This window comes from Scomber japonicus, chromosome 6 (assembly GCF_027409825.1).
Source record: "Scomber japonicus isolate fScoJap1 chromosome 6, fScoJap1.pri, whole genome shotgun sequence".
Classification (NCBI taxonomy): Eukaryota; Metazoa; Chordata; class Actinopteri; order Scombriformes; family Scombridae; genus Scomber; species Scomber japonicus.
In genome coordinates, this window is record NC_070583.1 from 16,711,759 (window position 1) to 16,736,578 (window position 24,820).

General features: G+C 36.6%; 2 protein-coding genes across 3 annotated transcripts in view; one reads left to right on the forward strand and one right to left on the reverse strand.

The window, feature by feature from the left end:
- Positions 1-1,405: 1,405 nt before the first annotated feature.
- eif3k (eukaryotic translation initiation factor 3, subunit K) lies at positions 1,406-8,233 on the reverse strand. 2 transcript variants are annotated; one of them, XM_053321204.1, is made up of 8 exons: positions 8,074-8,233; positions 6,619-6,717; positions 6,041-6,161; positions 5,545-5,619; positions 3,737-3,803; positions 3,471-3,548; positions 2,655-2,780; positions 1,406-1,547 (listed from the first exon to the last, which is right to left on the reverse strand). In XM_053321204.1, the coding sequence occupies exons 1-8, from the start codon at positions 8,133-8,135 to the stop codon at positions 1,516-1,518; spliced, it is 660 nt and encodes a 219-aa protein (XP_053177179.1). In that variant the 5' UTR covers positions 8,136-8,233; the 3' UTR covers positions 1,406-1,515. The 2 variants fall into 2 exon arrangements, with proteins under 2 accessions (XP_053177179.1, XP_053177178.1); XM_053321203.1 differs by having other exon boundaries at positions 5,545-5,622.
- Positions 8,234-14,765: 6,532 nt separating this feature from the next.
- The window catches only part of LOC128360712 (mitogen-activated protein kinase kinase kinase kinase 5-like), a 37,477-nt gene continuing 27,422 nt past the window's right edge, over positions 14,766-24,820 (forward strand). The window contains exon 1 of the mRNA XM_053321205.1: positions 14,766-15,056. Coding sequence (XP_053177180.1) covers positions 14,949-15,056 — 108 coding nt within the window. The 5' untranslated portion in view covers positions 14,766-14,948. The remainder of the gene's footprint in view (positions 15,057-24,820) is intronic.

Sequence of the window (24,820 nt, forward strand, 5' to 3'; positions counted from 1 at the left end):
TTCTGCTCAATTGTCCATCCAAAAGTTGTTTTGTCTCATGTCAGCGTAACACCTTCAAAATCACCTGAACATTCTTGCAAGACAACATCAGTAAAAAAAATAAAATTAAAAATCTGATTATGCTGCTTTACTTTTCAAGGTAATACTGTAAAAACTCTCTTAATGCTGTTATTTGTTACCTGGAAAACTTTCTGTGTAAAAACTGTGAATCATGGTTGCAAAATGCAAAAACCAACAGTTTTATCTTGATATTACAGAGTAGAAATATGAAGTGCTAATCTTCTGACAACCACACCAAACAGAAATACTTATCAGGAACATTTGGTGAGCTCTTGCTTTTCTGTGTTGAAGTCTCTGAAACAGTGAACTGATCCCAAATGGTTTCATTTCAAGGATCATTAGCCCCGTCTAGACAGTGATCAACTGCCATCCCTTTCATGAGAATTAAGCGCCAAGAAGAACACTGAGCTATAGAGAATCATTGTTTTACTAAGTTCTGCAAAATTGTGTTCTTTTTAAAGAAAAGAAAAGAACGGAGTATAAACTACAAAAAGCTTTTAGTGAATCAGATTTCTCCTGGAGTGATTTCTGAAATAAGATCAACACACAGTCCAACACAGCAGATATGAACTCCACAGATGAACTGATTTAATGTTTCACTTTATTTGGTATATTTACAAAATGTAACAAACTAATATAAAAGACCTATGATGAATCCTGTCATTACAAAGCTTGTGTCTTATTAACACCATCATAGATGTTTTTAATTTAAATCTGCTGCCATTTTAACCCATATTGCTTGGTATTGTTATATTGGGACTATATTGAAGTGTGCTGCTAATTTCCCCCCTGCCTTTCACTTTAATGAGGGAAATCTTTGGCAATACTCCTCTGTATTTTAAAATACTGAAGACCCCTAAACCCCCAAAAAGATGTGTTTTTTTACCCATGGACACCAGATTTCAGGTCAAATAACTTGAGGACAATACGATGCTTACACTCAGCCATCGTTCTACTTAGACTGATATTTAAATCAGGTTTTTTAACTAGAGTCTCTGATAGTATTAGAGGGTTTTTTTTCAATTTAGTTCAAAATTAATTCACATTTAATATAATATTTACTCAGTGTACAGGATCCTGCTGAGCACATCAAACATGTGAAATGATCTGTCCCATTATTATTTCAACACTCAACAAACATTACAACACCTAACAGGATGACTAATCAGTAGCTTTGATCCAGGTCAAGTTTCTCTTTTGATATGAGCCAACACACCCTGCTACCGTCTGGACCAACAAGGAAGTTTTATAATATTCTTGGAAATGAAAATGTTTCCGTTAATAAAGCAACATTAATGGAGTTTCTTTACAGAGCAGCATGAAGAACCACACACACCCACACACATAGGCTGTAAATGATAAATTATATTTATTGAGAAAAGATTTTATGGTTTAATTTTGATCACTGGTATGTGTGCCTGTAAAAGTGAGTGTATGTGTGTGTGTGTGTTTGCATCACTGAGATGTAGCCATGATGCTGGATACACCTGTGAAAAGGAAAGAGGAGAAAAAATGAAGAAGAATATTAAGTTTTGTCTTCAGATACAGTCACCAAACACACAATGTGAAATATGATAATTCAAATTAAATTAAGGTAAGCGTTATGATTTCATAAATCCGCTACAACGAGGATAAATGGATGCTGGGAAGCAGCTTATTGTTATTTCTATTATCTGCCCATCACCATTTCTAAGAGTACAAAGTCACATCTTCAAATGACTTGTTTTAACTGACAACAATTGAAAAGCCAAATATATTAAATTTACAATGAGAGAAAAGCAACATTTAGAGTGATAGTGAAATTAACTGTGACATCATTAATCCAAACCCTATATAGACACAGTGGCACCTGGACATAGTTTTATATTTTTAGCCAATTTGGAAGTCATTCTTTCAGTGAGTATCAAGTGTCATGTTTCATATGATTCAGAGGAACCTGCTCTTTATTTCTGCTGCAGTGGAAAGTTACCATCATGCATGAACTTTGTGTGAGCTTACCATATTTTTTTTTCAGTGTTAAAAGTAGTGTTTAGGTGTTTTGGAGCTCCATGTGTAAATCCATCTTTTCCTCCGTGAGTTACAGACATTTATTTGCATATTGTCTAGGGTGTGTTTTTAGTAGATAATGTAATAATATCTACATTTTGGTGTTGTGTTAATTTTTTGGTCAATATCACCTCTGAGAGCAAATATTCAAATATTATACATCATTGGAAAATAGACAACTGAATCTGTTATCTGTTATATAAGGAAGAGCCTGCAAACTTCTGTCCCTGTATTACGTGATTGCACGCACCCTATCGGCCCTGATGGTTTAAAAGACACTGTTCAAAGTAACCTGGAAAGCTGAGAATCTCATGGATCAGACAAAAAAAGCTTGTTAATATCATAAAAGGGTTCAAGGTAATCTAATGTTTTGTTGAAGATTGTCTAGCAGAGTAAAAACTATGATGGTGATTAATATTTTCATTATGGGACTTTACGGGACACATGAGGGAAGCTTTCAACTCACATCATCAATAAAACATTAAAAAGGAGTCTGTCTGTGTCTGTGAAACTCCAGAAAGAACTCAAACAGAAACACATCAACTCACTCTCAAAGTCGATCTTCTCCACGATGTTCTTGGGCTTGACGCTCTCCTCCTGGTTGAAGATGAAGATCTGACCCTCCTCGTTCTCCGTCCAGCCGTACTTGTTCATCCAAACCTTCACCTGCGTGTCTGTGCACGCACACGCACACGCACACGCACACACACACACACACACACACACACACACACACACACACACACACACACACACACACACACACACGAAAGTCAGACTCGAGCCTTAAACGTTGAGCTTTTGCATTATAATTATAACAAACATGAAACAGTATTGATTAGTGGAGTTTTAACCCTCACATACTGTTCATATTCAGACTCTTCACAGTATTACTCTCATAATTAGTCTCTACCAAATTTCTGCACGACAAATTATTCATGAATACGTCATCAGTCACAGATAATAAGGCAGATTAATCCTTGATGAAGCTTTACACTTCTCGTTTATGGAAAAAAAAAACTATATTAAATGTGAAGAATTCAGCAGTTTTTTGTTTTTTTTTTATAAATATGGGTTAAAAACTTAATAATATGCATCAGCTGCACTTAAATGTTTTAAATAGAAGTCATCAAATTTCAGGCTAAAAGTAAGAAGTAATTAAAGTGTATTTACTGCTTTCAAATGTTAAAATGGGTCAAATTTGACTAATTAAATCAGATCACTTTTTCTAGATGGGGGCATGTGGAGGTTTCTATCAGTGTTGAGTTCTTATATTTCCAAGACATCTAAAACATATTGGATGGGACACAGGTATTATATTGTGTAAAAAATGCTTATAACATGCTGAACAGTGTGTTTCTTACCCAGTGGGTCTCCCAGCATCTCAGCCAGTAACCGGTGCTCGATGGTCTGGTAGGTGATACCCACAACATGGCAGATGACTACAAAGAAAAGAGGACAATCAGTTAAAGTGTTGTAATGCTGTAATGTTTCAACAAGTGATGCATGCCATTCACGTAATAACATCTTTTCAGCTTGGGGTGTGGCTGCTTTAATGTTATCTTCCTCTAACAGATAAATGACATCACATGCTCGTGTCCGCAGCGCTGAGTCAGCAGATGATACTCACACTTGCGAACGGAGTCCTCAAAACCAGTAATGCCGTCGATGAGCTCTCTGTTCTCCTCCAGACTCGTCTGTCAGTGAAGAGAAGGAAGGAGGAAGAAACAACAAACGTGACTAAAGCAAAACGACGTGAATTAAGTATTTCGCAAGTCTGGAAAAATAGAAAAAACAAAAGGATCAAAACAAACAAGTCCTGATCCAGTCAGCGGGTCTGATGAATAATGAACTGCTTAACACAAATATGAAGCATGATCGATGTTTCAACCACAACAATGGGAGCAACTCAAACACAGACGGTACTAAATACATGTATAATAACAAAGTATGTCAGTATGTTGTTTCAAACGTAGTGCTTTATAAATACAATGTATTATTAGCAATGTGTTATTAGCATTATTATCACAGTCAGCTTAAGGAGATTTGTCTTATGCATTTGCTATCTAACTCTGCTGCATAATTTAACATTCAAAATAAAACATGATATGCAACACAGACACTGTTAGGATTCTATATCATTTACATTTTCTTAAAATTTCTTAAAATCATGAAATTTTTCTTTGGTATAAATTTGTATTTGAAACATATTTTGTTTCTGTTTAAAAATACACATTTCCTTCATCCAGATGACTTATAATGATTTGTAAATGAATGGATGGAAGAAATTGCCAAATATTTACTGGTTGCAGCTTTTGTGTGTCATGCTGTATATCATTTAAGTGTTTTTTGTTTTTATTAATAATTACATTTTCTTTCATATTGTTTCTGTTAATCCACTAAGAGATCATTTTGACAACTATTTGTCAATCAATCAGTAGACAGGAAATGAATCAGCAACTATTTTAATAAGGAAAATGCCAAATATTTGCATAAACCAGTTCTTATTATTGACTTGCTTTTTTCAAAATGTTATTTTATCTGCATCCAAATGATGGAGTGATATCCACTTTTCTTTGAAAACACACTTAAAATGTGTTGAATTGAAGTAGATTTGCTCAGTGGTGAGATTTATTGAATCTAGTCTGCACAGATGGTTCAAATGGTTTGCATATCTGCAGCTTTCTAAATCTGACAACTTAAAACTTGTATGTGTCATAGATGAAAGTAAACTTAATATCTTTAGATTTTGAACTGTTGGTCAGACAAAACAAAGAAATCAGAACAGGCATTTTCACTATGTTCTGACATTTTATACACAGTTCATCAATAATGAAAACAGCTGTCAGTTGTGGCTCTACTCTCCTGATTAATCACCAGGAATTGTCTGCCACCTATCTACCTGATATTATTGTACTGTTTCTCCATACTGTCATTTAATAATTGTTAGAGCCATCACACATATATCAGTATCAGGACGTTTTTATAAATTTGTACATGTTTTTTTTTGTATGTGTTTTATTTTTTATATGATTTTATATAAAATTTGCAGTGAAATTCACTGTTTCAGTGCACTGATGTCATTTTATACAATAAAAAGTATAGTTAGACTGTAAAATATGTTGCTTTGATTACATATCTTTGTCACAAGTGTTGCATATATATGTATCAATATCATTATCAGAGTTTTTTAATTCCCTAATATTGGCCCTAATAACTGTTATTTCAAACGCATGTCTGTCTCCTCCTTTTTCCCCATTAGAGGATATTTTGGGAGTTTTTCCTCCACAGAAAAAGGGGGAATAAGGACAGAGAGATGTAGGCTATAGATTGTAAAAACAGGCACATTTCTGATTTAGGGCTATAAAAATAAGATTGAATATATCAGTAAATCTATACGTGACTTGTTTAAGTGTGTGTGTGTACTGTGTAGCGTACCCAGAAGCTCTGGAAGTGGCAGGTCTCCAGCAGGTTCCCCAGGTACAGGATCTGTCTGATGGGGCGCTCCTCTTGCTGCGACACTGTAGTCAAGGAAACACCCCTTGACCCCAAATACAGCACCCCACCCCTCCCCAACCCACCCTGGACCTATTCACTCACACACACACACACACACACACACACACACACACACACACACACACACACACACACACACACTGACAGTAGCAACTTATATTACATACACTACAACATACATTATTTTACCCAGAAACATGACCACAGACTCACATTAACACAACTAAGACTTTCAAAATAATGAGTAAAAGAGGAAACCCGATGATGATGCCAATGAAAAGTGGTGCTCTGTTGTCCACTTGCAAAAAATACCTGAATAACTTTTAGAATGTGAATCGGTGTAGAGACTAATTCTGAGTCTGAATATGAACAGTATGTAAAGAGTTTAACAGATGAAAGAGCACCAAAAGGATACGTGTGTCTGATCGATCATGCACTTGCACAGAGTGAAGTCGGTGTGTGGCAGGTTGGTCAGAGCCTTCAGCAGAACCTGAGAGGTCACTTGAGTCTGGAAGTAGGCAGGGTTGAACTGATACCTACAGGGAGAGGAGGGGGTTTTAGGATTTAAAATCACCTCATATGACCCACACATGTTAAACAATTTCAATGAGTCTTTAAAATCACAAAACTCTGCTTAAAATCTATAAGAACGAACCTCATGCTTTAACTGTTATATAATTAATAGCACGTCTATTGTCTGGCTTTCCTGTTATTTATTTTCCAAGCCAGCAGAAAGATAAACAGTACAGCCCTCACAATGTTAATATCTTTCAAAATTGTAAAAACAAGTTCAACAGCCAACTGTGAAAAAAACAGAGAACAAAAAAATTCCCAGGAAACATTCAACTCAGCCAACACAAAGTTTTTAAAAGAGATTCCAGATAATTCTCTCAGTTTCTGGCTAACTCCTTAAATGTTCCTGAGTAGAATTTTAAATATTTGCTATGGTTTTGAATGTTGGCAGGTAACAGAAGCAGTGGTCGTGTAACTTACAGCTTGAGGACAGCCAGGTTGGCCTCCAGGTCATAGGAGTTTTCTCTGGCTTGCATCTCCACGTAGCGCTCCAACGTTGCAAGGTTTTCTGGGTTGTATCTGAAAGGAGAAAGAAAATTATTCAGTGTAGACGGCTTCTGTGTATTAACTGTCAGAGGTTTTCAGGAGCTTGTAATCTAGCTGTAGAACTGTTAAATTAATTGCTATTTTGATAATCGATTATTCATTTTTAAGTGTGTTTTTTTTTTTAACAGATAAATGTCAAAATGTTTCCAGTTTCTCAGATGTGAATATTTTCTGGTTTCTTTAGTCAACTGATATATTTGGGTTGCTTTATTTCACCATTTTATGGACTTGATGAATCGAGACAATAATTGACAAATTAAAGGATGAGTTCACAGCTTTTCAAGTCTGTCAGGTGTCCATTTGAACAGTGAAATAAGTTTTCCTTCCAGTAATCATTCCTCCTGTTCATACTGACCATTAAAAGATCTCCTTCAAATGTGCTTTGGAGGATGGAAGTGATGGAGGACAAAATCCACAGTGTGTCCACACAGTCATTTAAAAGTAGATTATAGCTTATATGAGGCTTCAGCAGTCTGAGTTAGTCATATCAAGTGGATATCTGACACATTTACAATCTTTTGTATTATCAAATTCCGTCTTTATGTTTCACCACTGAGCTGTAGTGGATTTATAGTAACAAGAAGAGGAACTTTGGCACTAAAAAGACTAAGGTTGTAACGTATCTACTTAATTGACTCATGCAGACAGCTTGAAGCATCATATTAGCTTTTAAATACATTTTTGCACAGGAGGACGACTGTGGATTTTGTCCTCCATCACTTCCATTAGTGTGGGGGTGGGGGGTTAATTGTATGTTTTAATGTTTCTCAAACTGCATGTTTTTCTGTTTTATGTAAAGCACATTGAGTTGCCATTGTGTATGAAATGCGCTATATAAATGAAACTGCCTTGCCTTACGTGCATTATAAAGGGATCTTCTAATGACCGGCCAGTATGAACAGGAGGGATGATGACAATGTTCATTTAAGCACCTGACTGTTGTTTTAAGACAGACCTTTAACATCTGTCACTTTTGTGAAAAAGAGGCATACTTTAAACTTCAGTTGCACATCATGTGAGTCTTTAATATTGATAAATATTGTGGCAGAAATGTTATAAGGGGAGTTTTTGTTTCCTCGCTAAGGTTAGCTGTTTTGAAAGTCTGACAGATGTGACTCAACTTCTCCAGTTTCAATGCTCAGGTATATTTAGAAATGTACCTTATCTCATTATTAACATGTTTACATTGATATAAGACTGATACAATAATACAATAAAGTATCTGACTGGCTACACTCAGCAAATGTTAGCTTTCAATATTAGCACAGAGGCTAGGCTATCATTAGCTTGTTCATCCGGTTATCGGTCCGTGAGCAGCATCATTGGTACCTGTCGATCCCACGCAGGAGTTTCCCCACGTTCGCCCTCATCTGCTCGATTGTCGACGACATTTCGTCCAGATTTATTTCTGCAATCTTGGCGGTGAATAAACCCAACTAAATCCACACGTGGACCGCTGAGTCGGGATGAGAGGAGAGGAGGTCGGAAAGGAAAGAGCGACGGACCGGAACAGGAAGTGTAAGTACGGAGCCCAAACAACCGATGGACCAAAACAACTTCAACTTTCTATTTAATTTGTATTATTTTGACAACATTTTATACATTGGATATTTGCAATTTAAGATATAAATATTCCACATATCCAATTCTGTTCAGATGTTACTTTAATATCAAACAAAACATTTCTTCTAAACTTAAATGTACGAACAAAAAGTGTGCTGTGAAAACAGAAAACTTCACAATAACCTCCTATAGGCCTATATAAGCTTTATATTTATTTACCTTTTCTACCGTTTCTTTTTCTCAGTTTGCGTGTTTGTAGACACAACTTCTTGTTAACTTGCTGTATAATTGTGAAAATAACGCTATTAAACGTAAACTTTCCTCAAACATTGCAGCGGTTAATCTAAATGCAAAGACAGCAGGGTTGGGAAGGTTAGTTTGCAGATTACTAGGTATCCTATTTATAATGTAATAAGTAATGTAACTATTTCAATTACTTCATCAAAGTAATGTAACTAGTTACATTTGATTGCTTTTTGATTACTTTTCTAATTTTCTAACAAATGTTTTCAGGTAAGTGTACCCATTAAGCACCAAAATCTAAGTTCAGCTGTTTCTGATTTATAAGGGAGATCATTTCTTATAAAGTAAGATTTATTTCTCATTTGAAAATGTATTCATTAGTTCGTGTAGATTGTAGAATATGAAATAAAGATATTTGATGAAAAAAGTCAAAAGTCCGGCATGGGCTTAATTGGTACTGTGACACAATTTAAGCCCATGCGTGCTCCAAATAAACCCACGTCATGATTTATTTACTAAATACAAAAAAAATATTGATTTCAAAGAATTAAAAACAGCAATATATGTATTCAGTAACATGTTAAATATTAAAAAATGAGGAAAAACCCTCCTGAGCAAAATCTTAAACGTCTGTCAGATGTATCCCCCTTTGTAATCATCAACATTTTCATTAATAACTTGAACATTTCTTTCTCAGTAACAATAACAGACTACAGTTACATTTATTTTTCTAATTAAATTACGTAACACAGTTACATGTAACAAGTAGTTACTCCCTAACACAGTTTAATCAACACAATCAGTTAATGACCATCTCTATTTGTCACTGCATTTGACATTGCAAAGTAGCAACCACAAGTGGTTATTATGCCGCCAATTACGCTAGTTTGATAGATATAGCCTACTGTTTTATTCATTCATGAATTTTACCCAGCAAAGAAATATTAAGAAATGTATCATTACATTTTGTTGTAGCTGCTCTTAGACCGCTGTTCCCTAATTTTGTCCCTTTTGTGAGATTCTTCTGGAATAACACTTTATCAACAGCCATATCGATGGAAATGTTATATAATTTTGGAAACGTACTTGTTGGAAGAAAATAAGATGACTCTAAATTAAATTGGCAGCTATATTTAAAAAAAAAAAAAAAAAAAAGTTTAATTTTATTGGCAACATTTCAAATTCATAAATACATATTTAAAAGTAAACAGCCAAACTTCTGGGACCTCACACAGCACATTGATTGAATTTGGTTTTTCCTTAAAGGCTTTAAAAAATAAAATAAAATTGTAATATACTGAATAATTGTAAAATATAATTGTTTATAAATACAAATAAACAGTGTTGCAGTTCCACACTGTCACCACACAAGGGCAGTAATTTACCTCCTGGCATGAGCTCATGAGCGTGACTTCAGTCTGGAGCTGTAACCTACGGAGCCTCTCTGATGACAGACAAAAAAATGTTTAATTGTGGCCACAATATAGCTATAACGTGCGTACGAAATACTAATTCGTGACCACGAAATACTAATTCGTGGCCACGAAATGTATAACCTGCGCACGAAATTTCCTAATTAATAATTTTAATATTAATACCATGGGTGCTCGGTGCACTCTCAATGCCTCCCGTATGTTTGGTGACAGCTGCACATTGTAGAGCTCTGAAACTTTAAACTGATTTTAACATTATACTCAAGCTCTGACACGGTATGAAATCACTAGTCTTTGGCAAATCAAAGTGGAATGATTTTTATTGATCAGATATTATCTGTGGTAATAAAGGATTGCGCAATTTTCTAATCAGGGTTCTATTAGCTGTAATATAGGCATATATATATAGCTGTATATATAGGACTTCAGCAAATCAGGATCAAGCATAAAACATCATCAAAGTGTTAACATAATGGTTTAAAGGAATTATAGCACATTTCATCTGCAGGTAAACGTCAGATTGATCAATAATATAGTGAACTTTTAATCTTCTGTGATTTTATTGAAGGACAAATGTCCAGAGAACACTACAGACACATTCAGTAGTTCAGTCAGAGCAACAAAAACCTGCAAATCAAACTAGATTCTGATCACTAGGCTATAGGTTTCCTTGGCAACGTGATGCATACTTCGTCCGGTGACATCATTAAATGCTGCGGTTCATATAACCTATGTATTCCCTCAGATGAGAGTCTGACACACATGATGCTACTTTCAAAGGAGATGATCAGTGAAAAAGGCTTTTTAAACTGATTTTAAGCTGAAACTGAACAGAATTTGGTCCGGACGTAGGCTATTGCAGGTTCTAGAGAAGGTGCACTCGATTTCCTTACCCAGCTGTCCAGGAATGATATTAGCCTAATATTATTAATTAGTATTTCGTGCGCACGTTATACCTATGTCGCGGCCACGAATTAGTTTTTCGTGCGCTTGACCATGTCACCAGAGGCGCTCCGTAGTACACGCTGCAACCACAACACATTAAATTAATCAAAGTAGTGTCACTGTAACACGATGTAACCACTTCCTGTGCGTACTTTCAAATTACAGTGACAAAACGGAAGCAACCCGAGATATATGAACTTTTATTATTGAAACATTTTAAACTGATTTTTAGCTGTCAAGAAACTTCAACCCCTCAATCATTGCAGCATATTCAATTGCAGCATATCCAATTACAGAATTTAATTACCTACTCTGGATTTTAAATGCTAAAATAGCCACTTTATACTTAGTAAGGATTTTTATATATCTTACATTTATTTTGGATTAGTACAATCAAAAGTGTAGATATCTTGAAATACCATCTCTACTATGGTAAGAATGTTGTTATTGCTATGTTATTATCTTTAATTACCTTTCTGACTGGTGAGAATACAGTTTTGCTATTATGGATATGGATATATTATGGCTTGCTATAGATTCACAGTATCTACACAACATACCTACTTTACTACATGACATGTCCTCTTGGTTAGATTTAGGCATGAAGAGTGGGGTGTTTAGGGGTTAGGGGTCATGTAAAGACAACAGTATTAGGAGGATGAAGGCCAAACTGTCCTGAAGTCTTCCAGCAAGTAGTGACACTACAAAACCTAAACTCAGTGCTGGAGGTGCACTAATAAGAGCTGTTTCAAAGCTATCAGCTGACTTTCTCTGTTTGAGGTGACTTGAGAGACCTTTAAAATCATAACACCTCCCTCCTCCTCATCCCTTCCACACAAACACACAAACACTGGCTTTAACACCTTTTGTTTGTGCTTTGCGTGGTGTGACCTCTGCCCACAGTCACAATAAGGTCATGACAGGAAGTTTCTCTGTCTACTTGTTTGCTTCCAGGGGGATCAAAGTCAGCTACAGTGCAGCCTTGCAGGAGCTTGAGAGAGTTTGGTGTCTTGCTCAAGAGCACTTCAGACAGGTGGCTCACTGAGACAGGTGGGTGAAACAGTGACTCACAGCAGCCTGAAACCTCCTGCTGTGAATGCAATACAATGATTCAAGAAACAGCAAAGCAGCAGTTCATCCAACAACACATTTTAATGTATTTTTAGGTCAGGGAATAATATTTGCTGGAGTGTTCCAACTTCAATAATGAAAGTAACACATAGTAGCGTGACATGGTTTAATATTAACAACTTTATAGTGATGTGATTTGACACAAAAAGCAAAACATGTGGAGCTGAGACAGTCAGTGTGTTAAAGGAAAGGTTCACAATTTTTCATGTGTGTCATGTCAAGTCAGGAGCCCAAATGAACATTGAAACATGTTTTTCTTGCTGTAGTCATTCCTCCTGTTCATACTGACTATTGTTTTATGCAAAATGTATTTAAAAGTTTATCTGAAGCTAATATGAAGCTTCAGTCGTCCAAATGAGTCAAATCAAGTCTTCTATGTTTTCACGTTAGTCTTTTTAGTGCCAAAGTCCCTCTTTTTGTTACTATACTTCCACTACAGCTCAACAGAGAAACACAAAGAGGGAATTTGATGCTAAAAAGATTGTAAATGTGTCAGATATCCACTTGATATGACTAACTCAGACTGCTGAAGCCTCATATAAGCTTCACATCTACTTTAAAATGCATTTTATTGTGGATTTTAGCCACCTTACATTGAAAGCACATTTGAAGAGGATCTTTTAATAGCCAGTATGAACAGGAGGGATGATCACAGCATTCAGTGTTTATATGGGCACCTGAAAGTTGTGAACCTCGGTGCTATTGCCTCATCTGATTACAGTATTGAGCACTCTTCAAAAACTGTTGTCGCCATTAGTCACTTAAACAATAATTCCACCAATTTTTAAACCTTTGGGGTTTTTAACAGTTGGCTGGACAAAAAAACAAATTGAAGATATCCTTTTGGACTTCATAAACATTGCAATTGTGACATTTTACATACAGTATCATCATTTTTGCAGCTGTTCCTTTCATAATGATTATGTGTAGGGGGAAAAGGGCCTTTTTGGGCCAGTGGTCCATGATGCAACACAACAACATGAAGTGTGTCCAAAAGTCTCAGGGAGTGTTTGACTGATTTTGAGTAGGTTTTGTCAAGTTTTACAGCTTTGACTAATGATTATTTTATGATCAATCTGTCTGTTTAAATGTCTCATTTTGTCCACAACCTAAAATATTCAGTTCACTGTCATAGAGGAGACTAAAGAAACCAGAAAATACTCACATTTGAGTATTATTCTTAAAGAATGACTCCAATTAATTAATGCATTCTCAAAGTAGTTACCAATTAATTTCATACTTGACAAACGGTTTTGGTCAGTGGAAGAGAAAGACAACAACTTAGTGCTGTTTCATACTTTCATACTGAAATCAACCGTGAGTCTTGTTTGTGAAGCCTTTCTGAGGTTTTGAGGTGTGCCTTTATTAATAACCTCACCATTCCTGCTGTCATGGCTCAGTTGAGGCGGTTATTTGTGGTTGACTGGTCCTGTTATGTGTCTGTCATATGTAGGAGTTTTTGAACAACGTGGTATTTAGCAGGGTCAACAGATGGGAGGAGGAGGACAAATGTCAAAAGATGAAGATGGTATCATTACATGTCGCAAGAAATATAATTAAGTGATATTTTTCCTTTTGATGAATTTCTTCTACAAATCCTTTCTTGAATAACACACATTCAGCTGCTTTATTTTCCTGCTGAACTTCATAATGTCTCCTTTTAGATCAGTGGATATGAGGGAGGTAATGTAGGATGTGTAACTGTTTTTGTGTCCCTTAATGAAATGACACAAGATAAGATCAAAACCTTTGAGGACTTTCTTTAAGCTGCAGCAGCAAAAGTAAATCAGCCAAGCAAAGAAAATGATCAACTGTGCTCATACTGCAGCAGGTGTCTGCAGCAAATATCTTCTGATTAGATTGTTCCTTCTAACAACTCCACTAGACTCACAGCTATTCACACCTCCAACTGCCTCCAATTTTAAGAAAGGAAGGCTTTTTCACAGCAGATACACAGCTAGTAAAGTCAATTTAACTTGTTAACAGGATGTAATGGGTGCCCCTTATTTATCTGCGGGGAAATGCTTCAGAACAGGAAACTGACAGGGAGCTCCAAGCACGAGTGACTTTTCTGCAGAGCTGCAACACACACACACACACACACACACACACACACACACACATAGAAAACAGACGCATGTCAGTAGGCGTGAAGCTGAGACTGAAACTTACGCTGAAAACCCCAAACAGCACAACTGCAATTAATCAGCTTGAAGCAACACATATGCAGACACATACAATCCCAAAATATGTGCCCATGCACATACACTCACACATATGCGCACATGCCCACCCCCCCTCCACACACACACACACACACACACACACACACCTCCTCTAAGCTCTGAAAAAAGTGAGGACTGTGAGGCATATTTTCTTCATCTTTAAAAGATTCTAAAAAATATTTAATGTCTCTTTCTCTCTCACACATATACACACAATAACAAAGTAAAATTGGATTATGCAAGCAATGGTGAGAGAGTTTGAGAGAGAAGAATAGAAGAAGGTGTGAGAGGTAGAGGGAGGGAGGGAGGGACAGAGGTAGGGTGTATCGATGCAGCCTGAGAAACAGAAACAGGAAGGTGTGAGTGTGTGTGCATGTGTGCGTGCGTGTGTGTATGTGTATGTGTGTGTGTGGGAGACAGTAGCTGAACGACACACAGCAATTCACTCAGAGAGAGAGAGAGAGAGAGAGAGAGAGAGAGAGAGAGAGAGAGAGAGAGAGAGAGAGAGATCAAGCGTCTCTTTTTAGTTCACTTCTTGTGGCAGTTCACCATTTTTTGTTGCCTGTACATGTAGATGCCGCTGAGAGTGTATGTGTGTGTGTGTGTGTGTATGTGTGTGACATGTCAGAGGAGGGATTATCAGTAGCCTAATACAAACATCAAAATGGATTTCCAGCACCGGGCCGCTCTGGATATCTCCACCAGAAACCCTCAGGATGACTTTGAGATCCTGCTGAGAGTCGGAGGAGGAACCTATGGAGAAGTTTATAAGGTCAGAGGTCTTAGACTTATTCTGCTTTCAGTACTACCGCGATATGTCACTGATCAGTGTTTCACTTTTGTCTGTTCAAAGTAAAAATAAAATTTAAAAAAGTGATTTTTACCAAATAAGATTAGATCTAATAAAAAATCTTAAGTCAAAATTTTCTCAAAACATCTGAAGACAGTTCAAACTTGAAACACTTCTTTAAAGAGTTTTAAAGAATAGACAATGTTTTATTTTGAAGACAGGATTCAAGGTTGTAAATCACATTGTTTGTGTTTGGCACTGACTGCTGGCATCTCTTCTTATCTTCAAAACAAGTCGAGCACGTTCTGCTTATACTTTGCAAGTTGCTCAATTGTCTGTGTCCCGTCACAGTTTGACCCACAAATATATGGCTAGATTAGATATTCTGTCTCTCCCTGTATGGTGCTTGTGCTCACTGGAAATAATTCTTAATGAGTTTGAATATATATATATATGTATATATGTACGTATGTATATATGTATATATGTACGTATATATGTATGTAGGTGTGATTCATTTTAGTTTCATTGGTTCATGGCAATCACAACTTCAGTGCAGGCTCTGGCACTGCTGGAGGAAGTGGTTTTACAAGAAGTGAAAGTATTCTCATTAATAGCTGATAGAGAATTTAACTGAAAACTGAAACAGTTGTCAAACTGAACTCTTGATTATAATTAAACTACTTCCAGTTGTTTTGTAGATGTCCTCATGCTGATTTCCGGGCCTGAAAAAAAAAGAGATAAAAAAATCATGATGATCTGTAGTTTGTTCAGATGTTTTAGGTTGCTGATTGGTTGACTTTTTATACCTTCCTCTGTCCTTTTTACATGATTTTAATTTCTAGTCATGTCTTCTCTTTTTTGTTTATCACAGTGGTGATTTGTGTCTGTTTAAGTCTCTCTTGAAAACTTGATTTAAAAAAACAGTAAAGTATGATATAGATTATTTCAGGGTTAAAAGATGTTGAGTCATTAACAGAATTAAGACGAGTGAGAATCCAAACTGCTGTGTCTGTAAGTGTTGACTGGAAAACTGGCCTCATAACAAGGTCAGTGAGGTTTGTAGTAACTGCTTTTTTCTCTACACACACACACACACACACACACACACACACACACACACACACACACACACACACACACCTACACACCCCTCTCCTCTTCATACCGGTACCAAGAGTCATAATTCAGCACGGCCTTGATCACATTATTGCTTTTATGCAGCAGACACAATATTTTACTTCTGCACCACCACAGGATGAGTTCCTCATTACTGAACACCATCCCAGTAAAGAAGTCTCCCAGTATACACAACCAGTATTTTCAATTATCTTAACATAGTAACATCTTAAGTGAAAAGTCAAAATTAAGGAAGCAGCAGGCCGAAAAGCTTTGTACACTCTAAATAAAGTCACAGTCAAGTCAGTTAGTAGTGTGTAGTTCCCAGTTTAAGAAGTGTCAAAGTTATATGTGAAACACATAAGCTCACATGATGTTATGACATTGTATGGACTCAACTCAACCTCTGCGCTTCAGAAAGTGAGTTTCTTTTTGTCCGTGGTTAGATGACAGTGTTAGATTGATAGAGATTACAATTACCATGAAGAATGACGCAATCATTCAGAACATTTTGATTTGATCTGTTCTGAGATACTATCAAAGGGTTTCTTACTGAGATATCATTTTTGCCACCACTCTCAAAAAACATGAGGGTGATATTTGTGTTGCTTGCAGCTTTGCAAAAATACATTGACATTTTTTTTTTTTAACTCAAATGCAAATTCTTCTTCCAGGAACAATGTCTGCTTTATTCTGAGAAGTTCTCGGCTCCACTGAAAACTAATTGTTCTTGTGGCAGAGATTTTAAACAACAATATCTTTAGACCTTGGCACATAAAAGTCTGTAAGAAACCCTTTGATAGTATCTAGAATGAATATGTAGTAGACTAGTGAGCTCTCAGGAGCTAATCCCACATCATCTTTTATAAACAGTGTATCATCACATCTTAAAACATCTTCCTGATCGATTTAATGCATTCTTGGGTCATTTGAAATCTGATTTAACCCTAACCCACATTTTTTTGATCTTGTGGGTTAGGTTTGTAAAACAGTATGTAGACTGAAAACAGTGGTGTCCCCCAACCTGCAATTGTTGAACATAAAACTTCTCAGACAAAAGCATCAACTTGCTGACAAAGTTTGATTATAATGGGGCAACTGAGCCTTTTTCTGGCCTCTGACTCCCAAAATGATCAAAGGCTACGTTCACACCGCAGTTAAAAGTGACCTGAATCCGATTTGTTCACTCAAATGTGACCCATATCTGATTTGTTTCTGACAATGTGAACAGCACAAGTCACATTGAATCTGACATTTCCAAATCAGATTCAGGCCACTTTCAAATGTGGTACTGAATCGGGTACATATCAGATTTTTTAATATGTGTAATATGAACAGCCAAACAAAAAAATCGGATTTGAGCAATAAATCGGAATTGAGCATTAAGACCTGCGGTGTGAACGTAGCCAATATCTCATCAGTGACACGTCTGTGAAGTTAATGCGATTGTGGTTTAGCTTTCTATATTCAACAATCAGGGGTGCTGCCAGGGATTTTGGCCCCCATGAAAAGATATCACATTGGGCCCCACCACCACACACAGGTCACACCAACCATTGCTGTAACCACACCTCTACCTGTGCAGGCTTACAACTCTCTTATAGTCCAATACTAACTGTACAATATCTACTGACATTGAACTGTGAAAATAAGAGCCCGGACTGAACCATTTCATGTAAATAGAGGGGGATTTATGGGCAATACAGAGGCTTACGATGGTTAACATTGGCAGAAACAAGAAAAATGTTTAAGTTTAATGAGTACATTGTAAATAAAATATGTCTATTAATGTTTATTAATGATTATGAGTTTATTTAAAAAACAAACAAACTCATTTTCGTATATATTATTAGGGACCCTGTCAATCACAGGCCCTTAGAATCATTTTAACTTTTTACCCCCTTACAGCACCCATGTCAACAGTATACAAGGAGCTGCATTTGAATTATAATCAATATGTTTTAAAATAATTTAAAATTTTACTTATTAATATCAAACTAAATAAATGTCTTGCCTTCTTTGCCACATACACAAATGTAACTATACAGTGTTGGCTGCAGTGTGGACAGACATATGAAAAATAAGTCTGAATTTGGTTGTCTTCATGTTAAAAACCATTAAAGACAGTAAACTACATGGGACCACTCATGTAGGTGGACTGTATTCAAGGATTCTCTGGTACTTTCCACAAAGTTAGTCACACCTGAAACAATCTTGTATGGAAAAGTTAAGTAAATTGTTCATCATAGCTCCCATCAGAGTTAAAAATCATCAAAGAGAACTGTTTCCCTCCTTTCTACAGACTGACCAGAAGAGATAGTCGTAAAGAGAAATAATAATCTGACTCATTTGTTTGGAAATTAAACATAAGCGTTAAGATTTCAGTGCCAGCTCTCATGTCGGTTCAGTAGACCCTATGACTTCATCTGCAGACCCATCCAAACCCTGCGCTTATGTGTCAAAACCTCCAAAGTCTCCCACAGATTACGTTCATATACGACATATTTACGTCAGGAGTGTGAGTTCACTGGCAACATTTAAGTGTATAACGCAAGCACTTAACTGTGACATTCAGGCCTGTGGAGGTCTGGGTGGATGAATGGGCGTGCAAAGCACTCGACTCTGACACCTCTGACACCAGACACCATCACATCTCGTCTCAGACTTTTCATCTTTTCCTCAGCTGTCATAGAGTGTTTTTTATTTGCCCAGACAACAAAAAGTACCCTAATTATGCGTCGGCTCTGCAGGCGTGGATAATGGAATGGAATGGAGAAACAAAAAACTTTAACATGTCATACTGCGTTAGGTTAATCGTTGAGTGAGTTTTGTTGTAATGTGACATGAACACACCCGTTGTCAGCCATACTGGACGACGTGACCTCTTTGTGTGAGAAGAAAAGGTCACTTTGCTTTGATACTTGAAATCTCCATACTGAAATGCAAAGTTTAAGCAATGATGCAACGTAAATTTAATGATTGAAGCATTAACAGCCAAAAGAAACTCAACTTCTTATCATTTTTGTCAAAGAAAACAGTAACATACAGGTCACTGCTGTATATTTGTAATATTTTCTCATAAATAAGTCCTCACATTAGAACCATACAGCCAAACCCAACCATAGTAGTCAATACTTTTCTCCTTTACTCTTCATCCCTCAATGATATCACCAGATATTTGCCTTCAAAAATATTGTAAATTACTATTAAAACTTTAAGCTGCAGTTTGGGCTTCTAATTGATCTTGGAGTAGCTTTTAGCTGCCTGCCTCAGCTCATGTATGGACATTTTGACAACATTAAGGAATCTCAAGCTTTCATGCTGCTAATGTAACATGCTAACACTGTTTTCAGCGTGTGCTCACTGTGGAGTACAGTAACTGTAAATGTAATCGATGCAAAGCAGGTTAGCTGTGGCAGTGAGCACACTTCCTCTAAACAGACCAGCAGAGAGAGTGAGAGAGATTTACATAGTAGTCTTTCCTTCACATATGGACACACACAGATATGATCGCACACACATGCACCTGCACTCACTCTCTCACACACACACACACACACACACACACACTCAAATAGATGTTGCTTCACTCACAGTGTAGACAAGATCAGCCTGCAAAAGCAGCACATGTACACCATCAGCTGTAGACCTTTTAGATAAGTATTGTAAAAACTGGTCATGTTTTTGTTTCCTTCTTTGTAGATTATGTTCAAGATACTCATTAAACTTTGTCCATTAGATTTGTGCCTCTTGGATTCAGGTGACATCTTTGGTACTCTTGACCTTTAAACATTTAAAGGTGCAATATGTAAGAATTTTCTTTTTAAAACTGTGTGGTTGGCGAAACTTAGACCAATGAGGGACCAAAGAACCAAAGGGTGTAAAAGAGAAAAGAATGTCTGCACAGTGTAGTTCCCGATGCAGGTGTAGGTTTAATATGATAGTGACATTTTAAGCACATTGTCCTTCTTCAGACTAAAACAAAATGTATAGTTGCTAGCTTGAATAGATCAAGGCTCAGGTTTTAATTTAATAAAATTATGAGAAATGAGACCTAACTTTCTCAGATGCCTATAACAGCTTGTGGACTGATTTCTGTATAAGTGCCTCGCCTCTCTCTTGTCCACCTATAGCACCAACAAGGTGCAACACTAGCTAACGTTAGCTTAAAAATAAAGTCTGCTAACGTTCAACCCCAAGCTGGTGTTCCTCCTTTTGGACAGGTAAACTGACAGAGTAGCCTCTGGTTTCATTTATGAGAAGGAGTTTCTGATTCTTACATGTTGCACTTGTTTGAGTTTCGCTTTTTTGTCTTTTGTCTGTTCTGTCATGACGGCTGTCACTGCTCATGTGAATTAATCAGATTTATTTTTGAAAACTTGAATATAAATTGAATTATGCTCTTTGTGCCAGTATAGAGATACTTCATTCAGTGTTTAAAACCTTTAATGAAGGAAATAACAGCGAATCATTAGAGAATCAGAGTTGCAAAAACAGATGAACACCCAACTTTGCCTTCCCAACCAAATCTCAAATAACACAGAATTATACAGAAAGTTATGAAGTTTAAATATTGTGGAAAAATTGTATGTGACAGCAAAAAAAAAGAAAAAAAGGGAAGAGAAACCACTACACATATCACGTGGTCCGTGTTGCTTTTCTGTTTAATTTTACAATTGACAATTGTGAAAGAAGAATCATGGAGGCATGCACCCAGACTTCATTTCTACAATGTGAGGCATCACCGTCCCGTCCTCACACTTCCTTTCTGTAACTGTATCATTGTTCTGTAACACTGTGCTAGAAATAGAAACTGGTTTTACCTGTTGGTTGTACAACACACAGTTTAAGAGGTGGATGTGTGTGCAGCAACTAGTAGCTACACATCGAAGTTGAATTGAATTGAGTCCAAATTGTTCATCTCCAGCATTTAACATATGAATACTCAATCAAACCTTACCTGAGGATGTCAATTTCCTATAAAATAAGCTACATACCACAGTTTTAGGCACTTACAATAAAGTGCTTTCAAAAATAATGCCACGTATGGTTTTTAGTTATAAGTTAACTTGTAAGCTAACTGAATTGTTTTATATGTAGTGAGCAGCTTTGCCTTTACAGCAGCAGCAGTTCTCCTTAATACACCTGCACACAGTCTTTCAGGTACTCTACAGGTTGCTTGTTGTTCCTCCATCTTTTAGAAGTCGCCACAGTTCTTCTTCTTCTTTTCTGGATTTCGACGTCTCAGCTGCTTCTGTCACTTCAGGTAATCCCAGACTGACTGCATAATGTTTAAATCAGGGTTCTGTGGGGGCCAAACCACCTCCTGCAGGCCCGGATGTTTGGGCTACATGCTCCAGAATATATTTGACTGATAAGACAGTACAACACCAACATGCTTGCAATGCCAATGCAAACACACTATGTTTTAGCAGGTGTAATTATTACCACATTCACTGTCTATGTTCATTACTATACACCCTGACTGGAGGAAGACCATACCAGATTACAATCTATCCAAAAGCTCTAAAAAAATGTCACTAAAAACCCAACTTTTTTGGTGTATTTTAGTATCTCTCAATGTGTATTGTTGGATCCCCTATGTATGAATCAGTGATTACAAAGAGGCCATGACCCACAGCAGCCATGTGCGTTTGAGTTCATCCCTCAACTTAGTTTATGTTTATTAGTTCCAACCATCAAGCGTACTGTCTGCAGAGATATCTCCTTATCAGATGTGGCTTGTGCTTCTAAGCTGCAGTTGGGGTTGCTCTTCAACGCAGTGCAACTGTAGTTTCATCCTGTATAGCCTCACAGAAGCTGTGGGCTGCACCTGGTGTGTGTGCAACCTCAGGCGCAAAATGAAGAAGTGAGATAAATGAGCAGCGGACTACACAGAGAGTCAGCCTGCAGAGCTGAGTTAACTATGTCAAGTTTCTGCTGAAGTGGTGTGGTTTTGTGTGTGTGTGTGTGTCTGTGTGTGTCTGTTTGTGTGTTTTACAATGAAATGTGCATGAATTTTGGTTAGCGTTGATTTATCTTTAACCCATGAAAAAGAGGAAGAGAGATCATTTACGATACAAATAATTTTTAAATAAATAACTGACAGTGTGTATGTGTGCATGATGAAATATCAAATAAAGTCAAATCAAATGTGATTTTACTTATTTACTAAATGAACCACAGTCAGATGGGAAGATATTTTGCACTCAGGTGTGAGTTAAGCTAAAATTAATGAACTACTAACTAAACTACATCTGAACTAAACTATAAATACTTATCATTATCTTCCTTGCACTTACATGTTTATCTATATTACATGAAATTATATCTTTTTAATCTTTTTAAATAGTTTCTATCATTTTTATTCATGTTTCAATGTTTGCATCCTGTAAAAAATGAATGCCTTGTGTATGAAATGTGCTGTACAAAACAGTTGCCTTTCTTAGCTCAGCACACAGACTAAACAACTACTCTCCAAAAAAAAAAAAAGATACCATCTAACTCCAAACCTGTCTGTTTACATGTTTAATCTAGTTAAGTAGTAAGCTAATCATCAGATCAGGATGTTCAAGAGTCAGCTGAGAACACCCAGTTTTTCTCTTTTTGCTAAACTAGGCCAAACATGTAATGGAGGTAGCTCCCAGTGAACATATAGAGAGGAAACTGGTTGTCAATGAATGAATTGGTCAGTCGAGTGCTGAGGTTAAACATTAGAATAAGGTTCAAAAGGCTTTGGGAGTTATGATTAGGTTTAAATTATGGTTATCATTGGAGATTACAGGTTAAAGTTTAGATTAATTAAGAGTTAGTATGTTTTTTTGGTATAAATGAGTTAGAAATATGTGTAATTCACCTTTTTTTAAACTTTTAATTGTGTGCCTATGAATAAATATTACTGTTAATATACCAGAATTAGCCCAAAAGTTAGTTTTCCCTGGCCAGGTGTATACTGGCAATCTGAAACACAGTTTGTCAGACATGCCAGTTACAATAAATATCAAAAAAAAGTTTGTGGTAAATGGGCACATCCAGAGAATGAAAAAGATTTTTAAGATGACGTCTATCTAGTTGATTTTTAATCTGAAGAAGAGCATTGAGCTCAAAATGTCACTGGTGGTATCCTATTAATCTACTCGATTGGGAGCCGCAGTTTGCGGACTTTTTTTCTTGCAGTTATAAAACACAGTGCAATAAAAGCAGAGCAAACTACAACTGAATAAAGCAACAAACAAACAGTTACAGAACAGTTTCACAAGAGCAAACATAAGCAAGAACAAATGTGAGTATATTATAGCTAACTTCACATTGTGTTTGTTTCTGTTAACCCTTACATACTGTTCAGGGTCAAATTTGACCCTTTTTACATTTTTAATTTTAGAGCTGTTAAAACACTATATACACATTTATTTTTCCTAAAGTGACCCATAGTACATAAAAATGAAAATAAAATGTAAATGTAAATCTTTGTGCAGCTGATGCACATTTTTATAAATGTAAAATGTACACGTTTACCTTTATTTTAACCTTTATTTATTTAACATGTTGTTGTATTCATCACGTACTAATAAATTGTTCTCCTGGACCATAAAATAGTGATTGTGAATGTCTTTTTTCCATAAGATGAATCCAACATTTATTAACGACTGTTGAGGAATTGGTGTAGAGACTAATTATGAGTCAGAAAATGAACAGTAATTAAGCGTTAAACTCGCAGAATCATTTTATTGAACACTGCTGAAAAAGAGAAGAGAAGAAATAATGGCAGCTTAGTAGTTAGATATGAATATCTGTGTGGAATATTATCAGTCACTCCTTTGACTTTTTCCCCTGTCACCGTTCAAATGAACTGGCCAAATCAACTTCATCTTTGTCTCTTTTCTTCTTTCTATTGAGGCGTATTGTGAGCGCGATCATTCGCTTTAGCAGCAAATCTGCATGTTATAATATGTCTTATTTCGAGCACATGTGTATGTTTCGTGTTTGTGTATGTGTGTCATCGCAGAGGTCAAAGAAAGGAAAGACCCCTTCCGCTGGTGATCAGAAGCAGCTACTAAACATCGAGATGGAAAGGTCGCTTTGGAAGGGCCGCGGCTTCCGCTGTGACGTCCACCTCTATAGTCTGGTGTTTGGTTGTTTACTGATCACTAGCAAGACATCTTTCCTCTTTGTGACCTCTGTGATGTCACACACCCACTAACACACACACACACACACACACACACACACACACACATACACACACACAGTCTCTTTTGATTGAATGGTGTTTCCATTGTCATTGTTGCTTTCATGATCTTACTTACCTTTCAACCACTAAATGCTTTTGTTTGTCTGCACTGTACTCCATGTGTGAGTACAGCACAGTATGACTGAGTTGTTTTACACCTCAGTTTTAATCAGAAATGTTTTTTGTCCATTCAATTCACATTGAGGTACTTTACCGGTACATGTAATCTGCCCTCTAACGATAAGCGTGACTAAACTTCACCCAAAACATGTCTCACAGACTGTTATTGAAGTCCACAGCTTTTTATGAGCACAACTACAGAAATCATTGTTTGGAAATTAATAATATGCATAATGGAAGAACTGAAGAGGGCACGCCATTGTCAGTGTGTTAAAAA

Bases quoted from the DNA above. Each gene is read 5' to 3' on its own strand.
- eif3k (XM_053321203.1), bottom strand. From the start codon at position 8,135: ATGTCGTCGACAATCGAGCAGATGAGGGCGAACGTGGGGAAACTCCTG. The intron at 3,549-3,736 runs GTGAGTATCATC...TTTTCTTTGTAG, and splicing joins TGAGGACTCCGTTCGCAAGT to TCATCTGCCATGTTGTGGGT. The intron at 2,781-3,470 runs GTAAGAAACACA...GTGCGTGCACAG, and splicing joins GATGCTGGGAGACCCACTGG to ACACGCAGGTGAAGGTTTGG.